General features: G+C 46.9%; 1 protein-coding gene across 1 annotated transcript; it reads right to left on the bottom strand.

Annotated features, from left to right (window-relative positions):
- Positions 1 to 292: 292 nt before the first annotated feature.
- LOC100767340 (speedy protein E4A) lies at positions 293 to 18,211 on the bottom strand. The gene is made up of 8 exons (XM_027413774.2): positions 18,203 to 18,211; positions 13,878 to 13,950; positions 11,441 to 11,659; positions 10,781 to 10,839; positions 10,177 to 10,262; positions 3,742 to 3,910; positions 3,465 to 3,567; positions 293 to 613 (listed from the first exon to the last, which is right to left on the bottom strand). Exons 2-7 carry the CDS (start codon positions 13,936 to 13,938, stop codon positions 3,484 to 3,486), a joined length of 678 nt encoding a protein of 225 aa, XP_027269575.1. The 5' UTR covers positions 13,939 to 13,950; positions 18,203 to 18,211; the 3' UTR covers positions 293 to 613; positions 3,465 to 3,483.
- Positions 18,212 to 19,002: the final 791 nt, after the last annotated feature.

Here is a 19,002-nt window from a genome sequence, read left to right as displayed (position 1 = left end):
ATAGTGAGGCTCTGTCACAAAACAAAACAACAAACAGATAAAAACCCAAAACTACTCTTAGAGTGAGAATATTTTATACATATGAAAGTTATAACACCCATCATCAAACTGTGAGAACTCTGTTTTCAATCTACAATATCTCAAAACTATTCAAAATAAATAATTATGTGATAAAACATTTGTAGATTCCAATAAAAATAATGAAATACATTAAAGTTTTCTATTACAAATATATGGCTCAAATGCTATATTTTGAAGGTAGTTCTCTCCTCATCTGAGCCCTGAGGTGCCTCCTTCAAATGGCCTGAGACTGGGGAGACGAATGATAGGAATCCACAGGGCTGCTGCCTTGGGGAGATGGGGCTGAGGACATTTGGGATAACAATTAGATGGTGCGGCTGAGTAAAACCACCCCTGAGGAATCCTGATTTCTTCTTTCCCCCCCAGAGGCTCCTACAAGTGTTCCCACTCCCAGGAGCACAGTGTGGTGATTCCATTCCACTCCTTCTAGAAGAGTCTGGGTTCCTCTAGTTTCCTGTGGAAGGCAGTCCTCTCTCCTCTCCCCCAGCAGTCAGTCCTTAAAGTTGGCAGAGTATCTCCCTCAGGCAGGGATCTAGAGGGAAGAGGGAGGCCATGTCAGACTTCATGCATGCAATTCCTCAAGCATGAACAAGAGTTATGTCTGAAGGTCTGAAGTCAATCCTAACTAGAGGTTAGAACATTTGACAAATGGGAACTTATCTTGATCCTTCTTTCCTTTGTCTATTTGTTCTGTGGTGCTCAGGGTCAGACACTGGGGCTCCTGTGTGGTGGGGAAGCGCCCTGCCACAGAGCTACCCTGGCTCTTGACCCTTCATTCTTGGTAATTGGCGTTTCATTGTTTGGGAGATGTTTTTGAAGTGTGGGTGGGGAGGTGGGGGCTGAGGGCTTGGGGAGGGGGTTGTCCATGTGGGTGCAATACCAGAGGAGGTCAAAGAGGCTATCAGATTCCTGGAGCTCGGGTTACAATCCATTGTGAGCCAGGCATTTCATCCTCTGCAAGAACAGCAAGTGCTCTTCACAGATGAGCTGTCTCTAACCCGGACCTTGTTCTGAGGCAGGCACTCCCATGGCTGGCTTTAGGATGGGCCTTGAACAGTTAGTGGGCCTCCTGCGTCTGCTTCCCGGGTACTGAGGTTACAGCTTTCACAGCCCGGCCTGGCTGATCTTGATTCTTAACCCCTAACCCTAAAGCATCATTTTCAAGTGTGATTTTCAGACTAGTTGGCCTAGATCCCCAGAGTCATGTAAGCTGTCTAATGTGGGCCCAGCACCCTGCTTGACAGAAAGGACCAGAGGAGACTTAGTCTAGTGGTGTGGACTAGATTCTCAGAATATGGCTTTAGATGAATTCTCACTTTACTCCTCTTTGGTCACTTGTTTTAAATTTTTTTTAACATTTATTTACTTACTTATTTACTTATTTACTTATTTATATATACAAGTGTTCTGTCTGCACATATGCCTGCATTACAGAAGAGGGCATCAGATCCCATTATAGATGGTTGTGAGCCACTATGTGATTGCTGGGAATTGAACTTGGGACCTCTGGAAGAACAGCTAGTGTTCTTTACCACTGAGCCACCTCTCTAGCCCCTTGTATTAAATTTTTGTTGTCATTTATTTATGGGGCAGGTGTGTGCAACAGCAATAACAGCAGAGGCCAGAGGACAATTTTCAGGAGTTGATTATTTCCTTCTACCATGTGGGTCCCAGGGGTTGAAATTTCATGGCAGCAAGTACCATTACCTGCTGAGCTATCCCGCTAGCTCTTCAGTTACTTTTTGTGAGAGAGAGAGAGAGTGGGGGGGGAGCCCTTGGGTGCTATTCACTCTTTTTTTTTTTTAAAGATTTACTCCCTTTTTATTTTATCTGGGTGTTTTGCCTGCACGTGTGTTTGCACCATGTGCGTGCACTGCTCTTAGAGATCATAAGAGGGCGCCAGACCCTGTGAACTGGAGTTACGAATTATGAGATACCACATGGATACTGGGAATCAAACCTGGGTCCTCTGGAAGAGCAGCCACTGCTCTTAACTGCTGAGCCATCTCTCCAGCCCCCAACTGACTTTTGGAAACAGTCTCTCACTGTCCTAGCCCTCACCAATTCATTAGGCTGGTTATCCAGCCAGGCCCAGGAATCTGCCTCTCTCTTCCTCCCCAGTGCTGGGATTACAAGCACATGACACAGTGCCAGGCTGTTTTTGGCATGGGTTCTAGGCGTCAGCTCCTCATGCTTGCAAGGTAGGCACTTAGCTGACTCATCTATCTCTCTAGTCCTGGGCCTTTGAAGGTTATACACACTCAAGGTTCCAGGCTCTTGCTGCATCCTGTTCAACCCTTGGAAGATCCTCACACCACAGACAGAACTACTTGGCCATGCCTCATCCATCATGATGGTCTGAAACTGTGGGACAAAAAAAACTTCTCTTCAGCTGGGTGTTGGTGTCGCACGCCTTTAATCCCAGCACTTGGGAGGCAGAGGCATCTCTGTGAGTTCGAGGCCAGCCTGGTCTCCAGAGCAAATGCCAGGATAGGCTCCAAAGCTACACAGAGAAACCCTGTCTCGAAAAACAAAAAAAAACAACAAAAAAAAAAACAAAAAAACAAAAACAAAAACAAAAACCCTTCTCTTCAATTCTTTCCATGACACCAGAGTGTCCCCAAGGGAACTCACGAAGGTGGTCCTGAACGCTGGAGCAAACTTGAATGCAGTTGGTGGCTGGGACAATGGCTCAGCGGATACACTGGCTATTCAAGTATGAGGACTGGAGCGTGGATCCCCAGAGTCCACATAGAAGCCAGGCGGGCCTGGCAGCCACATGCAACCCTGATACACAATAGGCACAGACAAAGCTCTCTAGAGAACATGGGCTAACTAGACTAGCTGCCATTGACAGTTCTGGGTTCAACAACTCACTATACCACAATAAATAAAGCAGACAGCCATCAAGGGAGACACTCCACATTAAGAGCTGCCCCCATAGATGTGCATCACATATATACATACATATGCACACTACACATGTACACACTCAGAAAACATGAGAAACAAGTGTAAATTACAGAGGCAAGGATTTGCAGAGCTGCAGAACATGCACAGTGAACAGAAACCCATATTTTCTCAAACACATTTGGACCCAGTTGCTTGAAGTAGAAGGATTTGTACCAATTCAAGTCTTTGTGACAAAAATGTCCATTTCCAAAGTCAGCTGGCTGGCCTCCAGGTACATAGCCTGTCTCCCTCCTGGTTGTCACCTCTGTGTATGCCGTGATAGGGAGGGTCCCGCTGTGTGTGGCTGAGCTTTCTCACAGTATAGACTTAAGTGTGGGATGTGAGTGTGTCAAGTGTGTGTGGAGTCTGTGCTTTTCCTATTAGACCACAGACAGATGCACACACTTTTTTAAAAGACACCAAGGACTTACCTATCTCAGGCCAATGACCTCAGGCCTCCATGGCCCTAGGGTTGTAGGTCAGGTTGGTGCGATCTCGTGCCCACACCCACAGCTCAGGGTTGTAAGCCTGGATCTGGAAGGGGGAAAAAAACAGTTCCATGAACAGTTACTGACTTCTGGAAGACTCCACATCCTTGGACTCACCTTCCAGGTCTTCTATTCCCCAATCCCACCTCCCACATTCAAACACATCCCTCTGTCTGTCCAGCCTGTCGTCCTGCAGACCACATGCCTCACACCCACCCACCTCTTCACACTCCTCCCGAGACACCCAGATCCTCCAGCCCATGGATCGAATGAACTGGAACCGCAGTTTGTGGAATGCGGGGCGCTGGGCATAGCTCTTCCCATAGAGGAAGTAAAAAATGTCTTGTTTAGGGGCCTGGTTGTCCTCCTCCATGTCATTGGCCAGGTACCTGGGGAAGAAATCAGGGTGTTATATGGTTCTTTACCAAGGAGGATCCAAGAGGGAGGTGGGGGGCATGTCATTCCTGGATGGTATCAGTCCTGTCCAGCGTGATGGGCGAACCAGCCCACTGTGTACATTGGCTATCTGGAAGCACCTGCCACATGGAGCTGAGGATGACCCTGCTGTTTTCGACACGAGATGACCTCAGGGTTCCCTTCTCCATCATTTCCGTCTTCCCCAGCTTGCATGTTGTGCACACAACCGCGTCAGCTCAGGCTCAGCACCTAAGGGTTGGGCCTGACCCTGGCTTCATTCCCTTCTCTTCCTCTCCTTTCAGTGGCTGGCACAATCAACATTTCTAGGTTCTCTCCTTCTATTGCCTCATGGGATAGACAATGCACTTTGTAGGGTTTGTTGAATGAATTGGTGAACAAGTGAATGAATGAATGAATGAATGAATGGGTGACCAAATGAAAAGTGATAGTTAAGGCAAAATGTAATACTGATAACGTCACTGACTGAGTATAACAGAACCACTCCAACATAAACAGAAATAAGGTGTCCCAAGAATGGCAGGATATTTGACAAGCCCCCACTGTCAACAGGTGCACTGTAATAGGACCCAGGAAAATGAGGGGGCAACACCAGAGACTATAATCCTAAATACCCTACCATGGTGGGAGTCCATTCCAATACTGCTAGAGGCAAAAGCCAGATCAAGGAAGGCACTGGGTGGGGGGATTGCCCATTTTCTGTTTGATTTGAAATGTCCTGCTATATGGTCCAAGTTGTCCCCAAATGCCTGAGCTCAAGAGATCCTTCCACCCCAGCCTCCTGAGCTGCAGGAGGCTCTTTGTCACAGATTGGTTTCAGAGTTTGGACTGACTTTACGGGGAGTTAACTGTCTCCAGGCACACAACTGTGAGACACTCACACAGAAAACACAAGATCAGATCAAGGACAGGGCAATGGGAAAGAGCCAGCCAGGAAGGGAGTGAGGATGAGGGGGCTGGGAGCCAGATTGCAGAGCATCTGGGCAGAGGGCAGAGTTCACACTGGGCACTCCAGCCTCGGGGTGGAGAGTAATTCCTGGTACAGCCCTCTGGATGCCTGGGAGGGTGTTGTCTGTGTTTTCAGACAAAACACACCCACTAGAGGGGTACAGGCTGGTAAGAAAAAACATCAGGGAGCATCTTACAAGGGACTGACTGGTGCTGCTTCATGAGGCCTGAGATGGACAGCTGTCATGGGGCCCAGGGGAGAAGATGGGGTGGTGTCTGATGTGCTCAGCACAGAGGAAGACAGTAAAGGAAGTGCTGCACCTCAGTCTTTGGGGACACTTTAACTCCACCATCCTCTCCTGTCAGGAGGGCTCTGTGTGTTACAATGCAGACACATAGGGTCGCACCCTCTCCTCCCACTCACTAGCAAGCAGCCCTCCGAGAGTTCATCTTGAATCTCTAGCTTTCGAGTACCCAGATTTCTCAGTTCTCCAAGTGAGTTTTCAGGCTCTCTACTGGTGGGCATGCATCTCTCCCTCCATCTGTCCTGCCTCTCCACGGCTACACAGAGAAACATGATCTCAAAAACCAAACCAAGCTCTCTGCTTCCTCTTTTTACGCCACTTCTCTGCTCTCTGTTTCTTCTTGGCTCTCTCTCACCTACACGCACTGTCTGCCTCTCTATGGTGACCGGCCATGGCGGTCAGCCATTACCCCTGTTCCTCTTCTTTCTTAGTCTCCCTACTCTGCTGGGCCTATAATAAAGTAGTTAACATGTCTCATCCGCTTCTTTTCCTCTTTTTAAATAAAAACATAACATTGGTGCCGGACTTGGTTTAGGCTCTCTCTGTAAACTCTGTTGCAGCTTGCTGGTGGGATAGGCTTTCTCTGTAACATCTCGTGCCATGGGCACTGGAAATTTCGGGGATCCTAAAATCTGAACTCATAACCCACTTCCATCCTGGCTTTTCCTAGCACTTCCTCCTGCCTGCAACAGCCTAAGATGCCGGAACTCTTCAACTCGCTACTTTTCCAACTAAGGATCTCTGGAACTCACTCATCTGCCTGTTCACTGCAATCTGCTAAGATATCCCTTTTCCCATGAGGCAGACCCAGCACTCCATTTTGGAGTTCACTGCCTTTGGTCTATTGGGTCCATTTTTCAATTTCAGCCTCGTTGGGGCTTTCTGCCGGGTGATCTCAGACAGAGCAATCTGCGCCATTTTTGGCCTCGCCCACGGGAAATACATTTTACAGGACGTTTTGGTTACTGCCAGTGAGTAGGTAAAAGAGCAGAGTTCTGCCTCCCAGTGGGAAATTTCTTTCACCTGCCCTGGGAATGTCCCTCATCTTCTGTTCTATCTCTGACCCTGTTTCTTCTTGGTTGGCAGTGTCTGCTTGAGTTTTTTTTGTTTTCATTTTTCCACACAAATGAGGTTTGCTGTGGTGTCTCTGGTGTCCTATTGGTTTCACACATCTTACTGCCTCACTCATGGAGAAAAACTTCTTCCGGCAATTGAGACTGTGCTTACGGGGGCCGCCATCCCGGCCATGTGGGCTAACCTGGAGGCTGTCATCTTGGTCGTGTGCCATCCTAACCACGTGACCTGGCTTAGGCCTGCCCACTCAGTTCAGTGACTTGCACAGGCAAGCACTGCCACCAGACATCTTGCTTTTTATTTTTTCTTTCACTTGTTGGGTGCATTTCCTGAGGGTCAGGCATGGGATCCCGCTCCAGGAACGGTGCTTTTTCAGTTCAGACCTCTGGGTCCTTTTTTCAGTTTCGGGGCAGCTGTGTCCCCTTCGGGACCAGGCCCCTGGCAACTTCCCCTGGGCCGACGTGCATCGGAAGAGGAGCTTTTTGCCGGTTTTCCACTTGCCTCACCCATGGGAAATGCATAGAGGAACCTTTCTGGTTGCAGCCAACAAGAAGGTAAACAGACAAAAGAGCGGCTTATGGACGCCGCCATCTTGGCCATATGGACTGACCTGGGGGCTGCCATCTTGGTCATGTAACCTACCTGTAGGCACGCCCACTCCAGTAGCCTGTGCCAGCAAACCTGTCTGCCGGATTTTTGATTTCTGCCAGATCTTTTTTGTTTTTTATTTTATTTTATTTTTTTGTCTGTGATTTCTTCTTTAACTGGCCCTGTTGCTCATGGCTTGCTTACAGAATACTGTGTCTTTCCAGGGCCCTCTGTTTAAGTCTACTCTGTCCCTTTAAATCTCCTGTCTGTTTGCTACAATGTACGGACCAGAGATTGCATTCTAGTTCTCCCTTTACTGTTATCCAGTCCTGCTTGTCTCTGTACCTATAATTTAATTTTATACTTATCTAACTCTATATAAAACTTAAACTGTGCTAAGTCTCATATTTCTAAATTGCTATGTATCTTTAAAACGATGGTAAATATTTAAAGTCATAAAGGTCTAATTTAACTACACTTAAAATATAAGCTAAGTCTATACAACTTAAATTTAACTCATGTATCTTTAAATGATGATCAAAGTTTAAAATCCTAAAGGTCTATTTCAAATTAACAAAATATTTATGCCACTCAGTTCATCCTATAAACCGTTTACAAAGGTACAGCTTTTATTACAAAAAAGGGATTTTTCTCTAACTAAAGGCAAACTTTTGACTGCTGAGATACTAAACAGAAAGACAGTCCTCAAATGCTCAGAGATCTAGAGGACATGGCATTTAAAATGTTTTGTTAAAAAGCTTTTTATAACAGAGAGATAGGCCAGCTTCTGGCTCCACCCCATTTCCACCAAGAAGACTTGCGCACTGAAGAAACTTCATCTCAAGTCTCAACACTGGTCACTGAGCAACCCTGCCCTTCACCTCAACTGCTACAAAGTATTCCAGACCGTGGACAAGAGGACAGTGGAATTGACTTTCCCCGCATTGCTTGAGTCAACGGTAGGCGAGTCTTCCTATAGTCTGTAATCCACGGGTCACATGCTATCAGCAAGAAGGCAGGTGTCCTGCAGCCCACTACTATGGATGGAGGACCTTGGAGATGGCTGTCCATGCAGCCTGCTGGCAAGTCTCTGTTATTCTTTAATCGTTGATTCAGGAAAAATACTATCCTTCTCAAGAGCTCTGATGCTTTTGACGACAAGTAGTCTTGCCAGCTTAAAGCAAAACAGATTTCATGAACAAGTATTTTAGGGTTTATCTATGTGAAGATAGGAAAATGTAAGTTATGAAGGTCTGAGGATGGAAAGGTCTAACACGGTGGATAAATGCAAGTTATGAAGGTCTGAAAATGGAAGGTATAAAGGTCTGAAAATGGAAGGTCTAAGATGGTAATGTAAAGTGTGTGAATTAAAGTTATAAAGGTCAGAGGATAAAAAGGCTTAAGTGATGATAAAGTGAGTTGAGACATTAAAAAGAGTGAAATTTGTTCCTGATTTCTCTATTTCTCATGTTACTGTTCATAGTCAGTTCTACAAAACCACTGTACGATCATAACTACTAAGTCAAGATTAAGATGCTTTTCATTCTCTAAAAAAAAAAAAATGTCAATTTTAAAATGGTAATGCTTTCAGCCAAGTTGCTTCTAACAAGAATATGCTGCTAATATGTCTAATACTTTTGTTTCCACAAACTCTAAGGATTCTTATAAGTTACAGGGAGCTGAATTGGATCCAAACAAACAGATCTAAGAGGTGCCAGGAAGTTCCACACAGCCTGGACTGCAATGAAACAATCAGCCACCCCAGGACGTGGCAGCACCCCCACCTTCTCAGGTCCCCCAAAGATGGTCAATGCCCCCCACATCAGCAGGAAGCAGTTTTGAGAATTCGACGCCCTTATTCCTTAACCTGCCATGTCTAACACCCCACCTTTTTAAATAATAAGTAGAGGTGGGAATGAAAGGTTCAGGCTTAGATGCTGATCGGCTCTACCTCTTTAAGAGACAGACCCTGCCCCCTGACAACAGTCAGGGCGCGCACTAGAAAAAGAGCTACATCATCACCACATCACCTGCCATGCATGAGGACTCTCTCTGGGCATGCGTGGAACCTCAGCGTGCATGCGCAGTCTTCCCTTTAAAAGCTCCAACTTTCCTGCTTCACGCTCTCTCTGCTTTCTCTTTTTTACGCTGCTTCTCTGTTCTCTGTTTCTTCTTGGCTCTCTCTCACCTACGCACGCTCTCTGCCTCTCTATGGCGACCGGCCATGGCGGTCAGCCATTACCCCTGTTCCTCTTCTCTCTTAGTCTCCCTACTCTGCTGGGCCATATAATAAACTAGTTAACATGTCTCAAAACAAAACAAAACAAAACAAAACAAACAGAAACAGAAGAGGAAGAAGAAAAGGAGGAACAAGGGGGGAGGGAGAGGAAGGGGAGAAGGAAGAGGAGGAGGAGGAGGAGAAACAGCAGCAATCACTCCAGATCGCCTGCCCCCTTTAAACCCAAATCCCAGGTCTTTCGCTGTTTCCTCTTGCTTTTGAGTTATTTTATGCTGTTACTTTATCTCTGCATGGGTGTTTTCCCTGCATGTATGCCTGTGTACCATGTGCATGGCTGGTGTCCAAGGGGGCCAGAAGAGGGTTTCAGAGCCCTTGGAAGTACAGTTACAGACAGCTGGGAGCTGCCATGTGAATGCTGAGAATCAAATCCAAGTCCTCTGGAAGAGCAGACAGCTCTTTAACTCTGAGCCACCTCTCCAGCCTCTTGTTTAGTTTTTCAGTGTGTGTGTGTGTGTGTGTGTGTGTGTGTGTGTGTGTGTGTGTGTGCACGTATGTGTGTGTACATGTATATACATGAGTGTGTGTGTGCATTTGTGTTGCATGTACACATGTGGGTTTGTAGAAGCATGTTTGTCTGTGTGGGAGCCAGAAGTGAACATCAGATATTGATCCTCGGGAACCATATACCTTGTTTTTTTATATAGAGCATTTCCCTGGGACATAAGTCTGTCTTGCCAGTGAGTCTAGGCTGGCTTGTGAGGAGTCCCAGGGATCCTGATGACTCTTTCCCCCAGCATTGGATAACAAGCACGTGCTACTACCCCTGGCTTTTCATTTGGGCTCTAGGGATCTGAACTTGGGTCCTAATGAATGTACCGCAAGCTCTTTACCAACTGAGTCATCTCTCTGGTCACTTGCTCCATTTTTTTAAATGGACATTAGCTTGTTTTCCCTCATAAAACTACAAAACCAGGTATATGAGAGACAAAAGGTCAGAGGCTCACTTCTCATGACCCAACATCCAGGGCAGGGGACAGTGACCAACAGAAGGAGACAAAATACTCACAGAGCCAGGAAGAAGTGGATTGGCCTATACTGCCAGGAGAAGAGCCCAGCACGGCTGAAATAAGCTATGACCATAGACAGGAGGTACTGATGGAGAGAGGAGACGGGAAAGGAGATGTCACCCCCTGGAGAGGAAGAGTCTAGGGACAGGGGAAGGGGAGGCTGAGGTGGCATGGGGCTCAGAGTGGATCCCTGAGTTTTGGGTGCCTGCTGGAGTGAGGAAGGAAGGGTGAAGGGGCTTTCAGACAAGCCAGGCCAGAGCGAGGAGGTGCTTGCTGCTCCAGCATGGCTGGCTCTGTGTCAGTTCTGAGGAAGGGCTTGGGACAACAGGGACAAGGAGGTCTTTGCCCCATGGGAACAAAGGGTCCCAGAGAGCTGTGGGGAGAGAAGAGGCAATTCCCGGGGTAAGATGGTGACCATGGACTCAGATTCCAAGGACCCCAGTGAGGCACAGGCCTCCTGTCCACTCTGTGAGACACTACCGGGCCCTGAAGAGAGACCCTGGCAGGGTAACAAGGGTCAGGACTGTGTGGCTTCAGGGGGCACTGTGGGTCAGGGAGGCCCCTCCCCGGGCAGGACAGGATCTGGAGCCCAGCTCAGCGCACCTTATCAGACACTCTCAGTGTCTTGTCCCAGGCCAGGAATTTTTTCACCACAGGATCCTCTGTGAACAAAGCACATGTGTCATGGTGTGATGGGGAACAGCTGGGAGAGAGAGCCAGGAGAACGGCCTCCTGGGGTAGGGTCAGGTCAGAACCTGTGGTTGGGCACAGGAGTAAAGGATGTAGTGGGTGCAGTGGCAGAGATCCCACCTGAACCTCCTGGGACAAGGCTCTGAGAGAGACTTAGAATACAATGGCCTGTGTACACACTTAGCTGCCTTTTATGGGTATGTCACTCTGGGATCGATGCAAGGTCTTGCATATGCTGGACAAGAGTCCACACTGAGCTCCATCCACAGCCACAGACCAAGATATTCAACAGCTGATTTTCCCATTTGATGTCACATGAGGCTATGAACATGGATATGTTGCCCTTGTGTGGGCAGAGACACCCCCAGCTCAGCAAAGTTGAAGCTAAGTTATAGCTGGGGTGGTGAACTCTCTCATCCCCAAGTGGATCTATGTCAACTCTAGCCTAAGCCCCTGCCACCCATGGGTCCCTGAGAATCAACTGAGTTGTGGTGGCAGCTTTCCCATGGGGAAGGAGGTTGACTAGAAGTTCTCTTTTTTGCCTAAGGAGGGAGCCAAGTAGGTGTCACCTACCCAGCAGCCTGGTGAAGACCTCATGGTGTTCAGGTCTCACTATAGACAAATGCCGCCTTTTCAGCTTCATCCTGAGCCCACTCAGTGTCTCCACTGACCACACTGGCTCGGGATCAGGTTCTAGCAGCTCTGCCAGGTTATCCTCAGAATCCGATGACAAGTCCCTTTTCCTCTTTGGGCTGGCGGATGGAGGCGGGGGTCCAGCTTCCTCCCTTGGTTCTAAGTGAAGAAACCACACCCCAATGTGGACTCAGGCTTTGATGATCTCAGCCCTACCCCACAGGACCCCCAAACACCCCAGACATCCCAAGTCTCTTCAGCTTCAGCCTTTCCCCAAACCATCGTGCTATTTCCCTCTGTGCTGAGCCCCCTGCCCCTCATCTTGTCCCATCCCCTCTCCCTTTTCCTTAAGACTCTTCCTCATTAGAGTAAATCGTCCCCATAAAAATGAAGTCTCTTCTTGTGTCCTTTCTTCTCTGTCCCATCTTTGACTCTTGGTGCCTAAGCCCTTCCCTGTTCTGCAGATTTCCAGGCCATGTGACACCTGTGTCTGACCCTCTGTCCTTCCTGACTCCACTCCTGCCTCCTGGGCCCTCCTTCCTTTCTTTAGCGTGCTTCCTCCTTGCTGTCTGCCTCACACATCTCTTCTCACCCAGTCCCCTCACATGTTGGTCCTGAGATCCCCCTACCAGGTAAGGGCCTGGTGATGCCAGGCTGAGGACTCTGTTCCTCAGAACACAGTGACAGTTGGCCAGCGGTCACGATTCTCCCAAGCTGTTTCCTCCCTTCCACGGATCCCAGACTCTGATCTATCCCACCCTCCTCCTGGACTCTGACTGAATCCACACATGATGCGCCTTCCTTTATGTGAGGAGATCTTAAGAGTGTAGCTCTGGGAAGACACTGTTGTCCATTGGACTGCCTAGCCCCAGGGAGTATGGCCCTTCATAGAAAGAGGGAAGAAAACTGTGACATCATCAGCTTTTCAACCTGAAAACCAGCTTGAAAGAAAGCTTGTGTAACTTATGGATTAATGTGTCCACTTTCTGTCATGATCTAGGGTTGACATGTCTCCTGCCACTGACCTAGACTCAAAACCATCTTCCATGTCTGGGTCCTACTTTTGTTTACTGCAACCTTTGATGCCTGTGTAAGCATGGAGACCTGGGAGGGAGGCTTAGGCAGGGTATCCATCCCTCGTTTCTCCACACCTTGTTGGGTCTGCAGCTCTGCCCTAGCCCTGATCTTGGTGTGTGGTTGTCTCCGACTACTACAGGAAGCATATTGTAAAAGCCAGGGCTGGGGATCAAGGCAAACACCATTCATGCCTTCACTTTGATCTTCAAGGCATCATACACATGGCTGACACTGGAGGCATGGTCATGTTTCATCTTTTTGTCACTTAAACTTATGGGGCTGGAAAGATGGCTCAGTGGTTAGGAGCACTGATTGTGTTTCCAGAGGACATGGTTTAATTACCAGCACCCACATGGTAGCTCACAACCATCTGTAACTCTACTACCAGGAGGATCTGAAGCCCTCTTCTGGTCTCCAAGGGTACTGCACACATGTGGTATGCAGTCATACAATCAGGCAAAACACACATATAAAATAAAATGAATTCTTTTTAATTTATGTTTTGCACATGCTTATGTGTGGAGACACATATATGTGCATGTAGAGGTAGACATTGGGTATCCTCAATGGCTCTTCACCTTATTAAACATTTAAAATTTATTTTATTTGGGGCAGGGTTGGGCAGGTGCAGAAGTCAGAGGCAGACTTCTGGAGTCATCACTCTCCATCACGTGGGTCACAGGCTCAATGTTAAAACAGTCCATCAGGTATGGCAACAGGTGCTTTACCCATTGAGCCATCTTGACAGTACTTCACCTTGTGTTTTTGGGACAGAGTTTAATACGGAACCTGCAGCCTGATGATTCATCTAGACTCACTAGCTGGCAAGTACAGGAGGGTCTCCTATTTCCATCTCCCCACCTCAGATTACAGCCCCAAGCCCCCTCCCTTGCTTTCTTTTTTGTTTTGGGGGGACAGGGTTTCTCACTCTGTAGCCTCACTCTGTAGACTGTCTGGCCTTGAACTCACAGAGATCCACCTGCCTCTGCCTTCTGAGTGCTGGAACTAAAGGTGTGTGCCAACACCACCCAGTCTTTAAAAAACAAAACAAAACATGGGTTCTAGGAATTTGAACTCCGATCCGAGCGCTTGCATGACAAGCACTTTACTCACTGAGCCATCTTCCTAGGCCCTGGTTATCATTTTTCCTTCACTGGGAGAATATAGGAGCTGCCATCTCCTGGAAGTCACAGGGAGAAGTTCCAATTATGTGCAGGATGGGTCCCCACAGTGGATGGGCTGGGGGGGGGGCAAGAGGAGTGAAGTTGTGCACTCACAGGTGAGAAGGACCAGTACTTACGATTGGAGAAAGCGAATTTAGATGGCATGGCACACAGAGGAAAGCTCCAGGACCTGACCATCCATGTGGTTACCTGCAACGGGAAAACAATTTAGTTCAGGGCATTGTTGCTGATCTAGAGGTAGAGCATGAGGGAAGCTGATGAAGAAGGGGTCGGGGACTGATATGACGACATTCCACACAGCCCTGTGAATGTGGGAGCAAGTCCCCACATGCCTAGCCTAAGCAAGTCCCCCAAACAAGATTCCGAATTCAACTGACCATGATGACACACACCTGCAATCCCAACACTTAGGAGGCTAAGGTAGGAAGATTGCTGTAAGTTCCAGACCAGCCTGGGCTACAGAGCGAGACCTATTTCAAAAACAAATCATATTGGGGGGCACCAGACAGTTTTCTTAGTTGGCAAATTGTTTGCTGCACAAATCTAAGAACCTGAGTTCAATCTTCAGCACCCACATTAAAAAAACGAAAAACCCAGGTACATAGCATTTGCCTGTAGTCCCTTGCTGGGGAGGCAGAGGCAGGAAGAACTCTGGGGCTCACTGGCTGTCCAGTCTAGCAGAATCAGCAAGCTCCAAATTAAAAAATGCTGTGAAAGGTTGGGGATTTAGCTCAGTGGTAGAGTACTTGCCCAGCGCTGGGTTGAAGCTCCAGAAAAAAAGAAAGAAAAGAAGGCAGAGAGTAATTGAGGAAGACATCTGACCCCAGGTCTATACACACACACACACACACACACACACAGAGAGAGAGAGAGAGAGAGAGAGAGAGAGAGAGAGAGAGAGAGAGAGAGAGACAGAGACAGAGACAGAGACAGAGACAGAGACAGACAGACAGACAGACAGACAGAGAAAGAGATAGACAGACACAGAGAGAAACAGAGACAGGGACAGAGAGACACAGAGACAGAGATAAAATGGGGGGAAAGTCAGTAATGAACTGATGGGCAGTCTTGGAATGGATATGTTTTTTGATTGTTTGTTTTTTATGTATATAGATAAATTGTCTGCACACCAGAAAGCATCATCAGATTCCATGGGACTACAGTTATAGATGTTTGTGAGCAACCATAAGCGTTCTGGGAACTGAACCCAGGACCTTTGGGAGGGCAACTAGTATTCAGCCACTGAGCCATCTCTCCAGCCCCTAGAGGATATGTCCTTTAAAAGCAGGGTGCCAATGAAAACTCACCATGAGATACTATTTCACACCCATGAGAGGATGGCGATAATAAATAAATTGCAGAATAACAAGTGTTGGCAAGAATATGGTGAGCACTCTGTATTGCTGGCAGGATTGTGAAATGGTGTGGCCAATGTGAAAAATGGGTTGGTGGCTCCTTAAGAAATCAAACACAGTATTACCAGATGATGAAGAAATTCCAACGCCTAGATGTTACCCAGGCCATCTCTACAGAGGTAATCACACAGGAGCTTGAACACAGATGTTCATAGCAACTTTGTTCATCATAGGCAAAAGTGGAAACCCTCCAAGCATCTATCAGTGGACAGTGAGTGTCTGTCAGCAGATGAGTACATAAACAAAATGTGGTTTATCCACACAATTACAGAACCTTAAGGTGAGATGAAGGGCTGGGGAGATGGCTTAGTAAGCTTTGCAGTGAAAGCTGGCTGACCAGGGTCACACCCCCAGAGCAAAGGTCAAAACAAAATAAACAAACAAACAGATGTGGTAGCTTATCTGGAATCCCAGCACTCCAATAGCAAGATGGGAGGAGAGCAGGGGAGACTGCCAGAAGCTCATAGGCCTAGAATCTGCCTTCAGGAAGCTTGCTGGCCAGCTAGCACAGAGTACCCAGCACAGGAACAACACAAGACCTGTTTCAAAAATGTGGAGCGAGAGAAACAACTCCCCAAAGTTATTTTCTTGACCATACATGCATCATGGCACATGTGTGCTCACTCATACACAAATGAAACAGACTAAAAATGAATGAAATGTTGATGCATACGTTATATATACACATCAGGTACACACATCCTTAACACACATGTCCCCTTATTGGCTCTCTGCCCAAAGCGCTCCCTCTTTGCTTGCTTCATGATCACAGAGTTGGTCCTTGTAAATCCCATTTTACGGTCATAATGTTACTTCTTGTGAATGGGAGATGCTATGTGAGATAAGACAACTAGTCACTCTCTGAGTCCTTCCTTTAATTAAGACAACTGAAAGTCAGAAGACTGCCCCAGTCACACAGTTATTATTGACAGCTGGAGCGGAAGCCTGGATCTCCTGATGGACCACTGTGTCACCCACTCTGAAGCATCCTTCCTAAGTGGCCTCCTCCCTCCACTCACTCCAAGATAAGGGGGCACACACTGGGATCCTTCGTTATAAGATGCAGTTTCTTTCCCCTTCCTCCCTCCAGCCTGTGATACACAGCTCACTTATTCCAGTTTCTGAACAATGTCTTACGTTCCCACAGTGGGCAACATGAATGTCTGCCTGTACTGAATTTTTGGGATGGGAGAGCTACGGGATGCTCTGTCCAACATCACAGTGCTCTCAGAACGTTTCTGCTCAATTTTACATCTATCCCCATGGAAAATGTACTGTTGCTAGCCTATGTGGGCTTGATACTGGCCTTATCTTTTAGAGAACAAGTTTGTTAGTATTTTATTTTACTTCACAATTTCCCTTTAAAATATTTTGTATTGGTATAAGTGGATCCATATACTCATGCAACATTGCATTACGTTTTTTTCCTTTTAAAGCATATTATGTGTATGGGTATTTGGCCTTCATGTTTGTCTGTACAACATGAGCATGCCGTGTCCGTAGAAGCCAGAAGAGTTATAGCCAGTTGTGAACCACTATGTGGGTGTTGGTAATCTAAGCTGGGTCTTCTAGGAGATAAGATATTGCTCTTAACTGCTAAGTCATCTCTCTAGCCTCAAGAGTACATATTTTCAACAAAGTATATGATGACCATTAGTCCTTCAGCATTATTACTTTTAGTTCCATATTTTTATCATCGTCGTTCATATTGTGATTTGCATTACATGGTTTGAAAAAATGATTGGGCTGGGAAATTCGGCTCAGTGGTAGAGCACTTGCCTAAAATCTCCCAGTGAGGGGCTGGGGTTTGGCTCGGTAGTAGAGCATCTGCCTAGAATCCCCCAGTGAGGGGCTGGGGTGTGGCTTGATGGTAGAGCACCATCCTAGAATCCCCCAGTGAGGGACTGGGGTGTGGCTCAGTGGTAGAGCACCTGCCTAGAATTCCCTAGTGAGGGAATGGGGGGGGGGTGACTCAGCAGTAGAGCACTTACCTAACATACAGGAAGGCCTGGGTTCTATCCCCAGCAATTAAGTATAAATAAAAGATTAAATTTTGCTCGTTGACATATGGTAAAGAGTTTTCCACCCGTCTTAAACAATGTTTCCTTGAGAAAATTCACAGTAAAGATACATATTGTCTCTTTGATACATATCTTTTAAAAAATATTATTATTATATAAGCTTTCTGCCCTCATTTCAAGCAAGGACTGCCTTTTCTGAAAGACCTGAGAGTCCCTTCTTTGCAATGTAAACCTCAATGAAAAGATGTGCCCATCTCACTGTCACCTGGGGAATTTAATCAAGCTATGAATCTATCTTGGACTCAATAACTGTAACACTCTACTGAGAGTCACAACACCTGAGTCCATTCAGGATTATTAGCACTAGCAGGCATGATTTTTCCTGTTTCGGCTGCTGGAGGCCATATATTACAACAACTGCCAAGTGCCAGGGCCACTGGTGGTTAAAGGCCACAATATTAAGTTTCTAGTTCCTAAAGCCCGACCCAAAAGACCTCTAGGTCAGGACTTGGAGCCAAAAGGCCTGCTGGTCCAGTCAGTAGACTATGGGCACACAAGAGGTTGGTATGTCTGCATGGGTTGAGCTTCTTCTTACACCTACTAGCTCCTATCTGAGCAGAGTAGAAGGATCTCAGCCTGCTGACTGGTGACCCTTGTTCTGTCTGTACATATTGAATTCTTTTCTTAATACAAAAATTATATAAGCTTGAAATGTCCTCATTGCAAGCAAGGAATTCCTTTTCTGAAAGACCAGAGTCCCCTCCTCTATGCAATGTAAACCCCGGGAAAGAGAGAGTTCCTATCTCCCTGTCACCTGTGGAGTTTGGCCCAGGCCCCTTGTTCAGAGATGTAACTACCTGCTTGTCACAGGGATGTGGGAGTTTTTGCTTCATGAGATAAGGACCAGCTCAGATGGACACCTCAGTTACCGGGTGACGTCAGGACAGACCTGGGAGAAGAGGCATCTAGCCTTGCAGTGCAGGTCTTCCAAGGAAGAGGAGTCACCCTTTCTCCTGAGAGAAACCCTGAAGGGCTTTTCAGTGATGCTTCTGTCTCCTGCTGGCTCCTTAATGGTTTACCTAAGACTGGTGTTTCAAGGTGGCTTGGTGCTTCTTCAATGATGAAACTCTATTACTTTCTGCATCAGCACAGACAACTTCCTGGGTTGGCAAATTTTGGTATTAATTTTGACGCCAACATCTTTATGAAAGATTAGGCCAAGAACACTGTTGCATTATTTCATCAAGAAATTGATGAATTGTTCATCATACTTTATCATTTTTGAAAGTTTGCCATCGTTGCCTGACTCCAGATATCATCTTTCAGAGGTTACATTATAGATAGCTATTTTCTTTCTGTGTGCTCTTTCTGGTTCTGTTTTTAAAGTTTCTATGCATTCATTAGTCGTGTGATCTAGAAAACCCACCATTTGTGTTTTCTCTTCCTTCTTTGTAAAGCATTGCTGGGTATTTCTTGCGCCTAGTATTTCAAGGAAGTTTGGTTAATTGGGAATGACACACAATTTCCTCTCTTTCTGCCAGAATCTTCTTTCTATTTTTATGAGTCCCAGGCCTAGAAAGGGTTTGGGACTTAAACCCGCAGGCCGTTTCTCCAGGCTCAAAGGGAGTGAGGACAAACGCGAAGGTGAGAGCATGCCTGGGGGCGGCCATCGCTCTCAGAGCGTGGCCTCCAAGCTGCTGGGAGGAGGTACACTCTTGCGCGATGGTCCCTAGATGCAGCGGCGCGAAGCCCTCTGGGAGATAGAGTTTCTGTGCGTCTCCGGGGGAGAAAGGAGGGCCTTGGAA

This window comes from Cricetulus griseus, chromosome 4, assembly GCF_003668045.3.
Source record: "Cricetulus griseus strain 17A/GY chromosome 4, alternate assembly CriGri-PICRH-1.0, whole genome shotgun sequence".
NCBI classification, from domain to species: domain Eukaryota; kingdom Metazoa; phylum Chordata; class Mammalia; order Rodentia; family Cricetidae; genus Cricetulus; species Cricetulus griseus.
This window is presented reverse-complemented; position numbering and strand designations above follow the sequence as displayed.

Bases quoted from the DNA above. Each gene is read 5' to 3' on its own strand.
- LOC100767340 (XM_027413774.2), bottom strand. From the start codon at position 13,938: ATGGTCAGGTCCTGGAGCTTTCCTCTGTGTGCCATGCCATCTAAATTC. The intron at 11,660-13,877 runs GTAAGTACTGGT...TTCTTCACTTAG, and splicing joins TAAATTCGCTTTCTCCAATC to AACCAAGGGAGGAAGCTGGA. The intron at 10,263-10,780 runs GTGCGCTGAGCT...TCTCTCCATCAG, and splicing joins CACTGAGAGTGTCTGATAAG to TACCTCCTGTCTATGGTCAT.